The 14,413-nt window shown below is 39.7% G+C and overlaps 1 protein-coding gene and 1 pseudogene across 1 annotated transcript in view; both read right to left on the reverse strand.

Moving 5' to 3' along the window:
• Window positions 1–51: 51 nt before the first annotated feature.
• LOC135541742 (tetranectin-like protein) lies at window positions 52–2,972 on the reverse strand (annotated as a pseudogene).
• A 1,523-nt stretch (window positions 2,973–4,495) lies between these two features.
• Window positions 4,496–14,413, reverse strand: part of LOC135548720 (synaptic vesicle membrane protein VAT-1 homolog-like) — a 40,569-nt gene continuing 30,651 nt past the window's right edge. The window contains exons 8-9 of the mRNA XM_064978588.1: window positions 9,846–9,929; window positions 4,496–6,942 (exon numbers count right to left, since the gene is read on the reverse strand). Coding sequence (XP_064834660.1) covers window positions 6,841–6,942; window positions 9,846–9,929 — 186 coding nt within the window. The 3' untranslated portion in view covers window positions 4,496–6,840. The remainder of the gene's footprint in view (window positions 6,943–9,845; window positions 9,930–14,413) is intronic.

The raw sequence follows: 14,413 nt of genomic DNA on the forward strand, positions 1-14,413 counted from the left end.
AGCATACATGATCATCAGGTTGTCAACAACCATCTGGTCTCCATGGTGGTACACAAGTTAGGGAATGGGGTATTCACAAATGTACTTTTTCTTGCCAAGGCAGACCTCATCATGCCACTTTCCCTGTGCAGCCAGTGAGAGCACGACACAGCTCTCCCTCTTTGTCCCTGTGAGCTGCTTGTTGGTCTTGTCCCAGTTGAAGTAGCTGATGGGCATGCTGTTGATGTCTACATACTGGCCCTCCTTCACAATGTCTGTCACACCAATCCAGAACTCCTTGGTACCTGGCGCACTCCTCTTGGCATAGTCCATCAGGACATTGTTTTCATTGAGGTCACGTGGAGTGGCAAGTGTTCCACCCCATGCGATGCAGTGTTCGTTGGCCTCATGGTAGTGCTTGGGTTCCTCTGGTCAGGTAACACTTCCTGTGAGCATTGATACCATGGAGACAAATTAGAAGCAGAGGGAAGCAGTTTAGTACATGTATCTCCTTCAAACTTCCTCCGTCAATAACCCTACCTACCATGTTCAAATATTACTGAAGAATTTGAAATATACAGTGGGGAGAACAAGTATTTGATACACTGCCGATTTTGCAGGTTTTCCTACTTACAAAGCATGTAGAGGTCTGTAATTTTTTATCATAGGTACACTTCAAATGTGAGAGATGGAATCTAAAACAAAAATCCAGAAAATCACATTTTTTTAAGTAATTAATTTTCATTTTATTGCATGACATAAGTATTTGATCACCTACCAACCAGTAAGAATTCCAGCTCTCACAGACCTGTTAGTTTTTCTTTAAGAAGCACTCCTGTTCTCCACTCATTACCTGTATTAACAGCAGTTGTTTGAACTCGTTACCTGTATAAAAGACACCTGTCCTCACACTCAATCAAACAGACGCCAACCTCTCCACAATGGCCAAGACCAGAGAGCTGTGTAAGGACATCAGGGATAAAATTGTAGACCTGCACAAGGCTGGGATGGACTACAGGACAATAGGCAAGCAGCTTGGTGAGAAGGCTGCTCACTAGGCTGCTTGGCGCAATTATTAGAAAATGGAAGAAGTTCAAGATGACGGTCAATCACCCTCGGTCTGGGGCTTCATGCAAGATCTCACCTCATGGGGCATCAATGATCATGAGGAAGGTGAGGGAACAGCCCAGAACTACACGGCAGGACCTGGTCAATGACCTGAAGAGAGCTGGGACCACAATCTCAAAGAAAACCATTGAACCCAATAGAAAATCTTTGGAGGGAGCTGAAAGTCCGTATTGCCCAGCGACAGCCCCGAAACCTGTAGGATCTAGAGAAGGTCTGTATGGAGGAGTGGGCCAAAATCCCTGCTGCAGTATGTGCAAACCTGGTCAAAAACTACAGGAAACGTATGGTCTCTGTAATTGTAAACAGGATTCTGTACCAAATATTAAGTTCTGCTTTTCTGATGTATCAAATACTTATGTCATGCAATAAAATGCAAATGAATTACTTGAAAATCATACAATGTGATTTTTCTGGATTTGTTTTAGATTCTGTCTCTCACAGTTGAAGTGTACCTATGATGATAAAAATTACAGACCTCTACATGCTTTGTAAGTAGGAAACACTGCTGATTTTGCAGGTTATCAAATACTTGTTCTCCCCACTGTATCTCCATGATATATTGGTGTATAATGTCTCATAGATATTTTATAATCTATAGAATTTAAATCGGACATAATGAGGACTAGTAGGACGAAGCAAAGGTTTTTATCTGTATACATGTCCTAAACCAAGTTCCCAAAATAAGACGCAAGCCCTTTCAGTGGGAGGGAACTCAGAGGCATACTATATGAGACAGTAACACTATGTTCTTCCACCCTCTCTGTATAAAGAACTGTTCTCATCATAATACTTTTATATCCATCATACATTTCGCAATGCGCTCCAAGGCCTTTACGAAGAAATTCAACATTATCTTCCCCAGCACATGACTCAGTGCTTTGTCAACATTATTGCTGCTGCGAGGCATGAGGATGAAGGTAAGAGTACTCCTGCCCTCTACTGGTGACTGAGCATATTAGTAAATGACAAATGAAAGTGTATGCTAACCTGATGTCTGGGGTTAGTGTGAATTACCATAAGAAATATAAAATCAGAATTTCTCTGCATCGATTCCACACTATTAGAAAAAGAGTTGCCAAAAGGGTTCTTCAACTCTCTCCATAGGAGAACCCTATTTTTGGGTTCTATCTGGAACCAAAAGGGTTCTACTTGGAACCTAAAAGGGTTTTCTTATGGGGACAGCCGAATAACCCTTTTATGGTCCAGATAGCACCTTTTTTTTCTCTAAGAGTGCATGTACCAAAGGTACATACAGTATACACTTGCCTAACCCATAAACAGATTAACTGCTTCTCCCCATGAGAAGCATTCCCTCTTTGAAACCTTCCTGGCCATAAAGCAGCACTTAGTATGAGCGCACAGAGCAGCCAGCTTAGCATACCTGTCTGCAGAGCTGAGATCTCCGTCAGGGAGTTCACCTCCTGTCACAGCTTCTCCAGCTGCGACTATACATCATCCTCATCTGCCGCTGTATCGCCATAGAAACACAGACAAGCAGGCAGGCATGTCAGAGAGAAAATGTATAGAAAAACATAGTAGAGCCACTGAAGTTTAGTGTGTGTGACGAGTGTTACCTCTCTGTGATGCTGGCACTGCTTTCCTGGTACAATATGGACGGCTATATCCCTGGTGGAGCAAGGTGAGAGAGAGAACCAAAAAGATGGGGAGAACCAGACGTGCCACCTCTGCACTAAATTTTGACAAAAGAAAGGGGCACACCTTTTAACACTGACACAGGAGCCCAAAGCACTGTGGGCAGTTCACTATATACAGGCCCAGTTTGCTCCTGCAGTGATTTACCTCTCATTGGCTGACACTATGTTACTTTGGGTTTTTTCAAACGTCAGGGGGAACTCAAATACCATGGGTGGGGGTGACAACAATGATGCCCCTGTTTCTGCCCATTCATAAATATTTACTTAGGACACGTGCAATTCATTTAGCGTTTTCCAATTTCACAAACAAGCCGTAAATTCATTGACTGCAATTCTGCACGAGAATATCTGACAGCTTCTGTATCTGACCTCCCACAACTCTCCTGTGCATGGATACATTTGACCCACGGTAAATTAATCCTAAAAAAATAAATGTTGTTACTCCCTAGATGGCTAAGAGGAGATGTGTTACTTTATATGCCATGTCACCAAAATAATTTGTATGACCAAATGCATAGATAGGTCTTCCAATGCGTCAAAACATTATGAGGATGATGACATTTCGCTTGTCAACTCTAATTATATCTCATTCAAATGTGCGGGAAAAATACAAAGATTTAGTTGTGTAACCATGGAAAACAGGGAGCTTAATAGAGCTGAGGAAGTCCAGCTACCTGCTCTGGTGCAGCAGAGGTTCTTTTTAGTCTGTGATGTTGTTGAGTAGACAGATCAGATGGAAGAGGGGTGCAGAAGAAAAACTCTGCTGTCTGATTGAGAGAGCCAGGATGCGTCAAAAGGCGTCTCAGAGCCTCACTTAAAAATGAATGAAGAGATGTAATGGTACAGTAAATATAATGTCTGTGTGAAACTATTTGCATGAATTAATTCCCAAAACCTGAAGAGCAACATTGAAAAGTAATCACAATGTCGTAACAACACTCTGGAACCCTGGTCTCATCCAGATAATAGTCTAGGGCTGTTGATAGGTGCAATATGACTGCATAGTTAAAGTGGTTTAGCTACACAATGATAAAAGGATGCAATCCATATTTCAAATAGATTACAGCATTGGAGCATAAAAACAGTAACATATCTTCTGCATAAATTATGTTTATGCCAATCAGAGAGATACATTCTGCAGGCTTAGATGATAGTGGCTATAAATAGCACATAGGACATTGACAAAGGTCACCCATTTGAGTTACATTACTGTGGGGGGATAGGAGCTTGACAAAAGGCCGAACATTTGTTATCACAGTTGTATTTGATTTATAGGAAGTTGTGGTGGTGACATTGTGAAAGGCCACCGGCCTGCCAGTAAATAGCAAAGGACCAACCTCATTTATATTGCATAATAAAGGTGTTACATACCCCACTGCTATAAATGGAAAAGGGATGATAAGAGAATATCAAGATTCAATGTGATTGGGAGAGATGCAAATCAGTAATTTATGTTGAATCCTTATGACCTAATAAGACAAGAACCTAAGAAATATGCCGCGCTACTACTACTAACCATGGTCAAAGTCTATTTACCGTTGTTAACAGGCAAGTCATTTACAGTGAGAAAGTTACCATGGATTTAAAGCTTAAATCATCTTTCATACTGTACATTCTTGGAGAAATACCTCAGCCTATGAAAGTAAGATATTATAGGGAGTCTTTCACAGGGTGGCTTGTGGAGAAAACCTGAAAATGACACAGGCCAAGAAAAACACACAGCTTTCCCAGAATGCTCTGCAGATACATTTATTTATGTAAACAGAACTGGACTACGTACAGTATAACATAACAAAACCATTAATACCAACAAATACAGTTAAACAATATCTTCATATAAGTCTGTAATCAGGTTCCAACTACAGTACTAAACACGCCTACATAGTTTATCTTTTTTTTTTTTTTTTTTTTTTTTACTTTTAAGGCAAGTTGACTATCCATCATAATGACCTCCCATTGAAACACAGACAGACACACTGCAAGTTACTCTACACTCTAGACCTAGACTAACAGGAAAACCCAGAGACATTCACATTTAGATGTACTGTTGTCCTTCATTAATATACTTGATTTTCATCACCCTTGCCAAGTCTATCATGAAAGGAAATAGGTGCAATGTTGTGACGTAGCTAATAAAATATTTGAATAAAATGTTGTGACATTTAATGTGACTTAGTTAATTAAAGATCATAAGAATGTTGTGAGTGGCAAATGAAAGATCAATGAAATGTGTGGAACTGTATTTCTTCACCAGTCGGTGGTTCGTTTGGAGAAGCACAGCTGGCTACATTCCAATCATTACCACAGCCATGTAAAAACTGGGCCCTTTCTTCTCATACAGACAGCAGGGTACATACAAACATATATCATATTTTCTATTAACTTACAAAGTTACAAGAAATTGTATGCTGTTTATCCTGTGTCTGTACATTTTCCTTTTGGTGTGGGAATACTCCTGAAGGTAATATGTAAGCTTGCAATTATATGAAACACATCTGCCTTAGCTAGATTTACTGTTTATAACAAGGTGATTCAGTAGCTTTCATCTCCATACATCAATGGTAGTTTCATATTTTTATGAATAAATAGTTTTGTACGTTGGACGATTAATTTCACACTTTCCATATGGATAATACTAGTAGCACAATGCAGTTGTCATACCAGATCTCACATGAGATGTTAACATCTGATATGAATAACTCCTCTCCTGTGGTATCCACAGCAATAGTACTTCCATTCTTGATGGCCCAAAAGCTCATCTGTAAGTGAATGTGTCTTTAGTCCTCCCTCTCTGTGGCACTCTATTTGGAAGGCATTGCACACTATACACAGGCACCAGCAGGTAAACGTAACACAACTTATTACACACATGCATAAAGAACACAGACTAAACAGAAACGGGTGTAGTTAATCATCATCATCACCTGACCCCCATGCCATTTCTATCTGCATTGTTTGTCTGAAATGAAGACTTACGGATGAGACCAAAAGCTGACGTTATATTTCTTTTTTTCATTAGTTGTAGAAATGTAGGAAACACACTCAGAATGCTGCCTGGCATTTGGCAGAACCACCATGAAATGGAGTGTCTGTGGAATGGGTACAATTCAAATACTGAAATCTTCTACAAGACTGCTGCAGACTTCTAGCTCAAAGGCACTGGTGATCCCATAACAATACCGCAGAAGGTCGGATCCCTAATGTGTCGGTAAACATGGTAGCAGGCATTTACAGTGGCATTTCCTAATACTCTCTCCTAGCTCACACACTGCTGAAAATAACCTGAGGGAGGAGGGTGAAAAACGATCTCAGAGAGTGGTTTTGATAGACTCACTGCAGCAGGTGGAGGTATATAGCCCAGGGCCAATCTGCTCTGGGTTTGCTGTGTATTCAGTGGTAATGGGGTGATCAGAGTGACTAGTGTTCATGAAGAAGCTGAAATGAATCTCACTTCTGAGTCACCATAATAGTGGTAAAAGAGAAACAGGAATATAGTTTAGAGGAGACGTTTACGCTAATACTCACCCTCCTAGTTTCCCTCTTGTTTCAACCATCAAGACAGGAGTACAACCATGGTCAATATCACTTATGTTCCTGGTTCACTCTCACTCACTTACTGTTCTCTTTCACACTCAATCACGCACTCTCGTATTTTCCCTAATAGCAACATAATCAACCCCTTATTCACTCCATTCCTACTTTGCTCCCTTGTTGAGGTTGCCATAGAACACAATGAACAACACTGAGGCTGCAGATAGGTCTTAGCATCTCTGAACATCATTTGGTCAGCAACACAATGTTCATCATAATACTGGATAGTGAATGGCACTTTAGCTGATTGGCAACTTTGACAACCAGTGTCTTATGAGTTTTCATGTCTTTCAAACATCTTACATAACAAAAGACACAAAGACAACAGACCCACACACACGCACACAAACATACACTCACATACAGTACAACAGTTTGAGTTCACTGTGCGTAGTTTGAGTTGTGGAGTCATCTGTTATGGAACTAATCCCCCGCTCCACCTTTTTCCTTTGAGGTGTCCAGGCCAGTTGTGGTGCCGTACCTGGGCCTACTGAATGAAAGGCATGCGCTCCTTGTTGTCATTGTCCCCTTCATGTTCCTCCTCCTCCTCCTCACCAGCCTCACTGGTCTCTGTGCTGTCACTGGCCATCTTCACAGAATACAGAACACATTGTAATTTCTACAAATACAGAATGGAGTGTACTGTATCAACTGTATCTATAAGAAAACATTCAAAGATGAGGAACAAAGAATTCAAATATTCATGTATCTGTCCAGTGTTCCAGATTGATTTTTTATGAAATATTACCAACAATTAATGACAATCTGAATTAAATAGATTATTAATTTTAAAAAAAATATAGAATTGAGGATGTGTCCCTGCTTGGCTAGTTCAGAAACAACAGAGTGGTTTGGGCCAATACTGGAAAAAAAAAATGATTTGACAGCTCAGCCAATGAGACTCAGCCAATGAGACACTTGGATATTCAAATTAGTTCCCACGTGGAGGTACTGGGGCAGATTGCCTGAACCTGGTTCAAATTGTATGGACAGATTCAGATTCAGGATTTCGAATCGCACAATAAAACTTCTAGCGCCCTTTACTATAACAGCAATAAATGAATAAATGCACAATGATTATTTCACAAGTATTAGTTGTTTCTGTCCTTTGATTTGTCATTATATTCCTGATATTTTTGTTGTTAGGAACCTAAATAACTTTAGCTACTGCTATCTTTATCACTCAACAACAGCTAACTAGGTTTCCTCTTGACCTAAAACTTTTAGCTGCAAACCACATGATTTAAAATAGAAGGAAATTGTGAGATGGTTGTTGTGTGGAGGATCTGCTTTGACTTGATTTCTTGTTGGTTAGCCAGCTGGCTAATTTTGCATCGATAGCTAGCATTCGCATGCTAACTGCTTCTAAATATCCAGCAGCCCTACTCTAACCTAGGGTGACCACATGTCCCGGATTCTGCAGGTCAACCCTGCAGTTTGGCCCTTTTTCCCACGTCCCACAACCAAACAATTTAGATTTTTTTGTTGATTCGTTCCAACCTGTCTCTTGCAGTCACTTTTCGCTTATGAATATATATATATATATATATATATATATCATAAGAACGGTGTAGCCTACTGGTGATGCTAAACACTCCAATAGTTGTTGAGATCTGATATTCTGCGCAAGACAAGATGTAGATTTATGTCATAGGCCTATGGTCAACCAGTCCAATTTCTCAAATCCTTTCGGGCTAAATTCTAGCTAAACTTGGAGAGGACAGGCAGGCCTAACTATTTACAAAAAGCATGCTTCTGAAAAAGAGCTACAAAAGTAAGTAAATACCCGTATTAGACTGAAAGATAACGTAATTTCCAAATTTGTGAGGGTCTTCATGCTCATTAGTTGCGCAATAAACATTATTCACTAAATCCCATTTTAGAAGTCTCCCTTCCTAACTATTTTTCCAACCAAAAATATTTTATTGGCCAAATATTCCCAGATTTTCATAAAACAACCACACATGTAGTTTTTCGTTTTTGCATCACCACATTTTGCTCAAGGCAAAAGAGTAGAATAGGTGTGCTTCAATTACTTGTTTGGTGTAGTGCTGCCACTGCTACTTCTCACAATTGTGCTCATTTAGTAATGTTAGATCAAAGCTGAATCAATGTCTTGGCAGATCACATAATGATTAATTGTCACTGGGCACAGACGTCAATTCATTTCATTGAAATGACGTGGAAACAACATTGATTTAACCAGTGTGTGCCAGTGGGTTAGTATTCTACATAACAAAACCAAATATAATAGCATAGTATAATGTTACTGTTACACCTAAAACACCCCCAAATCTCATGAGAAATGAAGTGATGGCAAGCTGAATAGTGGCAAAAAAATTATCAGGGGGCCAAAGCTCAACAGCACCAGAATGTGCTATGATTGAAAAAAATAAAATGCAGGAAGGCTATAAAGTTTAACACCATCTGCTCTAATTTGCCCACGAAATAGGAATTCAAGAAGATCTAAATGCATATTCCCATGAAACTGATTGAGATGAAATGATCGGCATGCAGACGCAGTTTAGACATTTCACTTGTAAAATGTGAAGAATATTCATGATGGACAGTTATGAAGCCATGGCCTATTTTGAAATGAGGTATGCCTAACTTGGTGTTTGTGGGTATTAAAAATATAAATGTTTCTTGAGACAATATGTGTGGCCATAGATAGATGCTGCAATTGGAGGATGCATTTTATGCATATTCTATAATGATATTCAATAGGCTACATCTGGGACGGGGACATGCTGCTAAATGTTTTTATTCACGAAGGCAACTGTCCCGCGAATGTCCCGAAAATCATCCTGTTGTCTCGCATTTGGGTATTTTAAATGTGGTCACCCTATACAAACCACATGATTTGAAATAGAAGTGACAGGCGAGATAGTTGTTGCATGGGCATTGTTCTTTTTGCTAACACCAGTTGTGGATTGCTTGGCTTGCTATTTATCTTGCTTGTGTGCAGTGAGTGTGCATTCCTGAGCACGTGCCTCCCATTATCTCAAGAATGATCCTTCTCCCCACTGGAGAATAAAAACATAAAAAAGACAAAAGCTGCTGGACCAATCACATAAGGGCCAAGAAAATTTCATGCATTAAAAAAAACATTCAAAGAGTTTGAAATTAGGTTTTACTGGACAGTTACTTTAAACATATTGACATCAACATTTTGTCAACACTGCTCAGGCTTTTGTTTCTTATGTTTGCTGCTCCAAATGGGGACGCTGATATTCATGGGTCACCATAGAAACCAGTGCCATTGGAAGATATATTCATTGTTATCAGACTTAGTGCTATCCAGGAACCTCAACCTGTGTTGATTTGGCCAAGAGTTCTCTAGGGATAAATTACTCACTGGTGAGTCATGATGCTATTTAATCATTTTCTTTTTCCTCAAGGTTTTTCAAACTTGTTGAATGCATGTGCAGTTTTAGACCACTTATAAATAACTTGTTCTTGAAGAAAAAAAGGTCAGGGTTGTGTACTTACCAAAGGAGTGGGAGACTTCTCCACATCCAGGATTAGCTTTCCTATGTTTCCTCTGTCGTGGATCCTCTGCATGGCTTCTTTTACCTGGGGTACAAACACAATAAGACCAAACATTGACTGTCACATAAAATCAATGTCAGTAATAACAATATATACCATATAGTTTAGACATTCAATCCCCCAAAATACAGCTTGTGATTTTGTTTGGTAGCTGTATGTGACTTTCTGAATAGAGTGCATGCAGTTTTAGGCACTGCACATTAGGTGGCAGTGGTGACACAGCAAGCCCATGAAAAACATAGCGACAGTGTGACTTATGTGCACAGAGGAGTTGACTTGCAATCGGGGTGATAAGGGTTTGCACTTCTCTTCACAGCAACTTCAAAACTACATTTAGCATCTTCCATCCAAACTCTTACAATAGGAGCCAGCTAAAAATCCCATTCTTAAATCCTAGTCCACATTGTCTGCAGAACTGAATGCTATTATAGTGTGCAAATAGCCTGCCTAACAACGTTTAACAGTGTTTAAAAAAACATATTGGTGCAGTGAAATGTGTTGTTTTACAGGGGTACAATCTTCATACACAGCCCAACAAATTACACTCAACAACCACAACTAATTGATGTTCTGATTCCAAACTCTACCAATCATATGATCAGTGTTAGTACACGCTCTCATTTAGAATGATCAGAGTGTTATTATCTGAGTGGAACAGTTGCTACATGTGCTAAACTGAAGGTCATGTTTTAAAAGGTTACTGCCTGTTCATTCAGCTGGGTGGAAGTGAGAGGTCAAGCATTACACTTCCCAGAGACAGTGACTCTGAAGCACACATTGATTCTCTCTCAAATAAATCAGTGCAGGTCACTGTATAATCATTCAGTCAGTCATCAGAGCCAGCACACATTTAAGACAGCCAGGATGTGCCCAAAGCACGACAATCATCACACCATTTCACAGGACTGAAAAATATGTGTCATTTCTAAAATACTGTATTTTGCATATTGCGTGACGTGGTCTGGTGGCTTTTCTGAATTGATATACATGGCCGGTGAAGATTAGCATCCCTGTCCTTCATCTAGCCAGACTCAGTCAATACCCAAACCCTCCGTCAGAGATTATGACATTTACAGATGATTGGAACTGCTCCCCACCCACCTAAAAAAAGGTGTTGCAAGTGTATTCCTCTTACTTCTAGGGGTCAGCTCTGCAATGCAAATACTGTTCATCACACCATTTCACATACCATGATGAGATAACCTATATTGATTACCTCCTCTAAGTCAATGCCACTGGAGACCACTTTAGGGCTGTCTTTCCATGTATTTTTTACCTTACTGTCAGACTCCATTTTAAAGTTGCATCTCTGCCTCCATACTCTTTGTTCTATGTGGTGACTTTTCACCAATCCCAATGTTTCAGTGCTCAAAGTACACCACACCGTGCCCTGACTGTAAACTCCCCATGCTCCCTATCACCTGTTGCTGCGTAGAGCAGAGAAGGGATATCTCAGACCAGTCTGCCCTGATGCATCTCAGAGTTATTGCCTGTGTGCTCAGTGTGATTACTGCAGAATGAATCCATTTACAGTGGTCCATTTCCAGACGCGCACAATAAAACGCTGAGAGAGCAGTTCAAAATATATATTTTGCATCTTTCAAGACACAGTACATTTTCAAAGTCATAGCCGTATAATGGAGCAATTGCCTTTGAGTGTTTTGAAAGGAAGAAATTTAGAGTCATGAGTAGGCACCCATTACATTACTGTAATATCTTTAGTAAATGGAAATGTATCAGTGGTAACATTTCTACAATAATTCCGAAATCCATTGAGCAGATGTTGTGTTTTGTTTCATTCCCTTCGGGGTTGGATAGATCTCTAGTTTCCTTTAATTCATCCCTGGTCATTTCTAATGGCAGTAGTGTTTGCATTACCAGAAAGCCACTTGAGAACACGATTAGGAAAAGGAGTGGACCAAGAATCCATCCTATAGTCAAATACGGCGAGATGCTCTAGAAGGCTCTGTGGTGCTGTAATTCAACATGATGCACTCTGCAATGGAAAACATGCGTCACAGGGCTCTACAGTGCGACCATTTTACTTGCATAAGTACCTAAATATTTTGCTGTGCGACCTGGAATTTTATTTTAGGAGCACCAGTGCGCTTAGAATAAAGATGATAATTGTTGCAATGATTCCTTCACTGTACTGCAGGCCCTGGTGCCATGGAGGATACGCTTGCACCATTATTACGAAGAAGACAGCTTGTTGCCTCAAATATTTTTCATTGGGTTCTTAAATTTCTTTGTGCTCCAAAATGTTTCAACTTAGGCACACACGTGCTCCCTGTAAAAAAGGTCAGCGTAGAGCCCCGAGTCACATCCCTCCCTGTAGGTAAACAATTATCAGCATGTGAATAATTACCATTCATAATGTTCACCTTAAATCTAATACATGCTTACCAACTTCAGCCGCACAGAATAGCCCAGTGTACAATAGCTTGTTAAAATGTAGTTTTCAATGTCCAGGAACCTAAGTACCAGTGGCTCAAACTGGAGACCGGCTGCTTTAGTACTGGCAGCTGTGAGCCACTCCAAACTGATGGGTGGTGGGTTGTGGAATTAGATCTAATCCCCATGTTATTTCTCCAACAATTCCAACAGGATTTACCAGTTGGAACAATAACTATTTCATTTTCTTTCACCTTAAGACTAAAAACTGATTTAAAAAATATATAATCTAAAATGTCCATTTTATCCAGTTTGAAAGGCAAATATTTTTAGCCTTGGGATATCTAAGTGGAGTGCTATCCAGACAGTATTCAGTAGATACACCATGAAAAAAGCATTTCTACCAGGTAGGTGAACCCATCTCTGTCCATACATAAATTATGATGTTAGTAAATAAACAATGTTACGGGAAAAAGTAGGATCATAAATACAGCCTTGCGAGGTTATAAATTTACTGTGATTCAGTAGATCCCTCCATTTCTGACAAATATTGCCTAAGCAATTTCCTATAAGCCACTGCAAACAGAATACTTTCAATGTTGAGAAAGTTGTGTTGGTTTGGCTGTGATACCTTACATGGTTAATCCATCCCCCAACTCATCTCCACCCCCCCATCTCTTCATCTTTAGGTTCCTTTGTTAAAGAAGATTTAGATTTTTGGTGTCCACCTGCTTCCTATCCGAAACAGTTTGTGCATATATTTGGACAACATTTTGTGATGTTTTTGTTCATTTTTGGTCATTGTCAAGGGTTTCTTCGCCTGTTCGTGCTCTCAAAAAATATCTTGTCAGTAGCCGAAGTCTATGCCCCTTTGTTGATGATTGGTCAACAGCAGGGATTCTTGAATGACAACAAACACTTAATTGAATGAGAGATGAATCGCACTTTTTCACTTGAGAAATACTGAACTAAACATTTTAGCTAGATGTAAAATTGGGCAACTAAGAGCTCCTTGGCAAAAACATTCATAATAATTCTGACTATTTTGAGGAAGTGTATAATGGCTACGGCGTCTCAAGATGGACAAACCGTAGTATTGACGATTTTCTTCTCATTTTTCAAACTAAGGTCTTTTAAAGGAGTATTCAAGCACACTCGTTCAGTTCGCCTTGCGGCCGAACCAAAGCATGCTGAAGGCTTAAGGGCATTGAGTCTTTTCATGGGCTGTGGAGGGTGGAAGGAACTCAAGCATGAAACCAGAACAACATAATCCAGACTGTGAACCAGCAGTCTGTGTCAGTGTCTGTTCCTGTGTTCAAAGCCGTTATCAGAGTTACTGCATTGGAAATCATGTATATTATAAAGTCATTCAATAACTGCTGGCGTGATGGAAGGTAGAGGGGTTTCATGGAAAAGGGTAATGAAAAGGGTAATCTGATCTCGCTCATTAAAACTCATGGGGATCTACATAATCACTACATGGGAATAGTACAATCCCTCAGAGATGATGACCGTGGATGGCCTATATCACTGTTCTCATTACCATGGTACACACAGACAATGTACCTCTTTGTCTGGATCCCATTGTTTCCAAAACATTCTTTAGCTAAAAGAAATTACGTAATCCAAGCCTAAAGCAGAAATAGGTCAGGGACTGTTAATGTGATGTTAATTAACAATGATGGAGAATTGTGGCTGGTTGGAGAGTTGGTGGGGGGTAAATTGTGAAGCAGGCATATACAGTGGGGCAAAAAAGTATTTAGTCAGCCACGAATTGTGCAAGTTCTCCCACTTAAAAAGATGAGAGAGGCCTGTAATTTTCATCATAGGTACACTTCAACTATGACAGACAAAATGAGAAAAGAAATCCAGAAAATCACATTGTAGGATTTTTAATGAATTTATTTGCAAATTATGGTGGAAAATAAGTATTTGGTCAATAACAAAAGTTTCTCTCAATACTTTGTTGTATAGCCTTTGTTGGCAATGACAGAGGTGAAACGTTTTCTGTAAGTCTTCACAAGGTTTTCACACACAATACTTATTTTCCACCATAATTTGCAAATAAATTCATTAGAAATCCTACAATGTCATGTTCTGTTTTTTTTTCTCAT

Source organism: Oncorhynchus masou, chromosome 1 (assembly GCF_036934945.1).
Source record: "Oncorhynchus masou masou isolate Uvic2021 chromosome 1, UVic_Omas_1.1, whole genome shotgun sequence".
In the NCBI taxonomy this organism is placed as follows: Eukaryota; Metazoa; Chordata; class Actinopteri; order Salmoniformes; family Salmonidae; genus Oncorhynchus; species Oncorhynchus masou.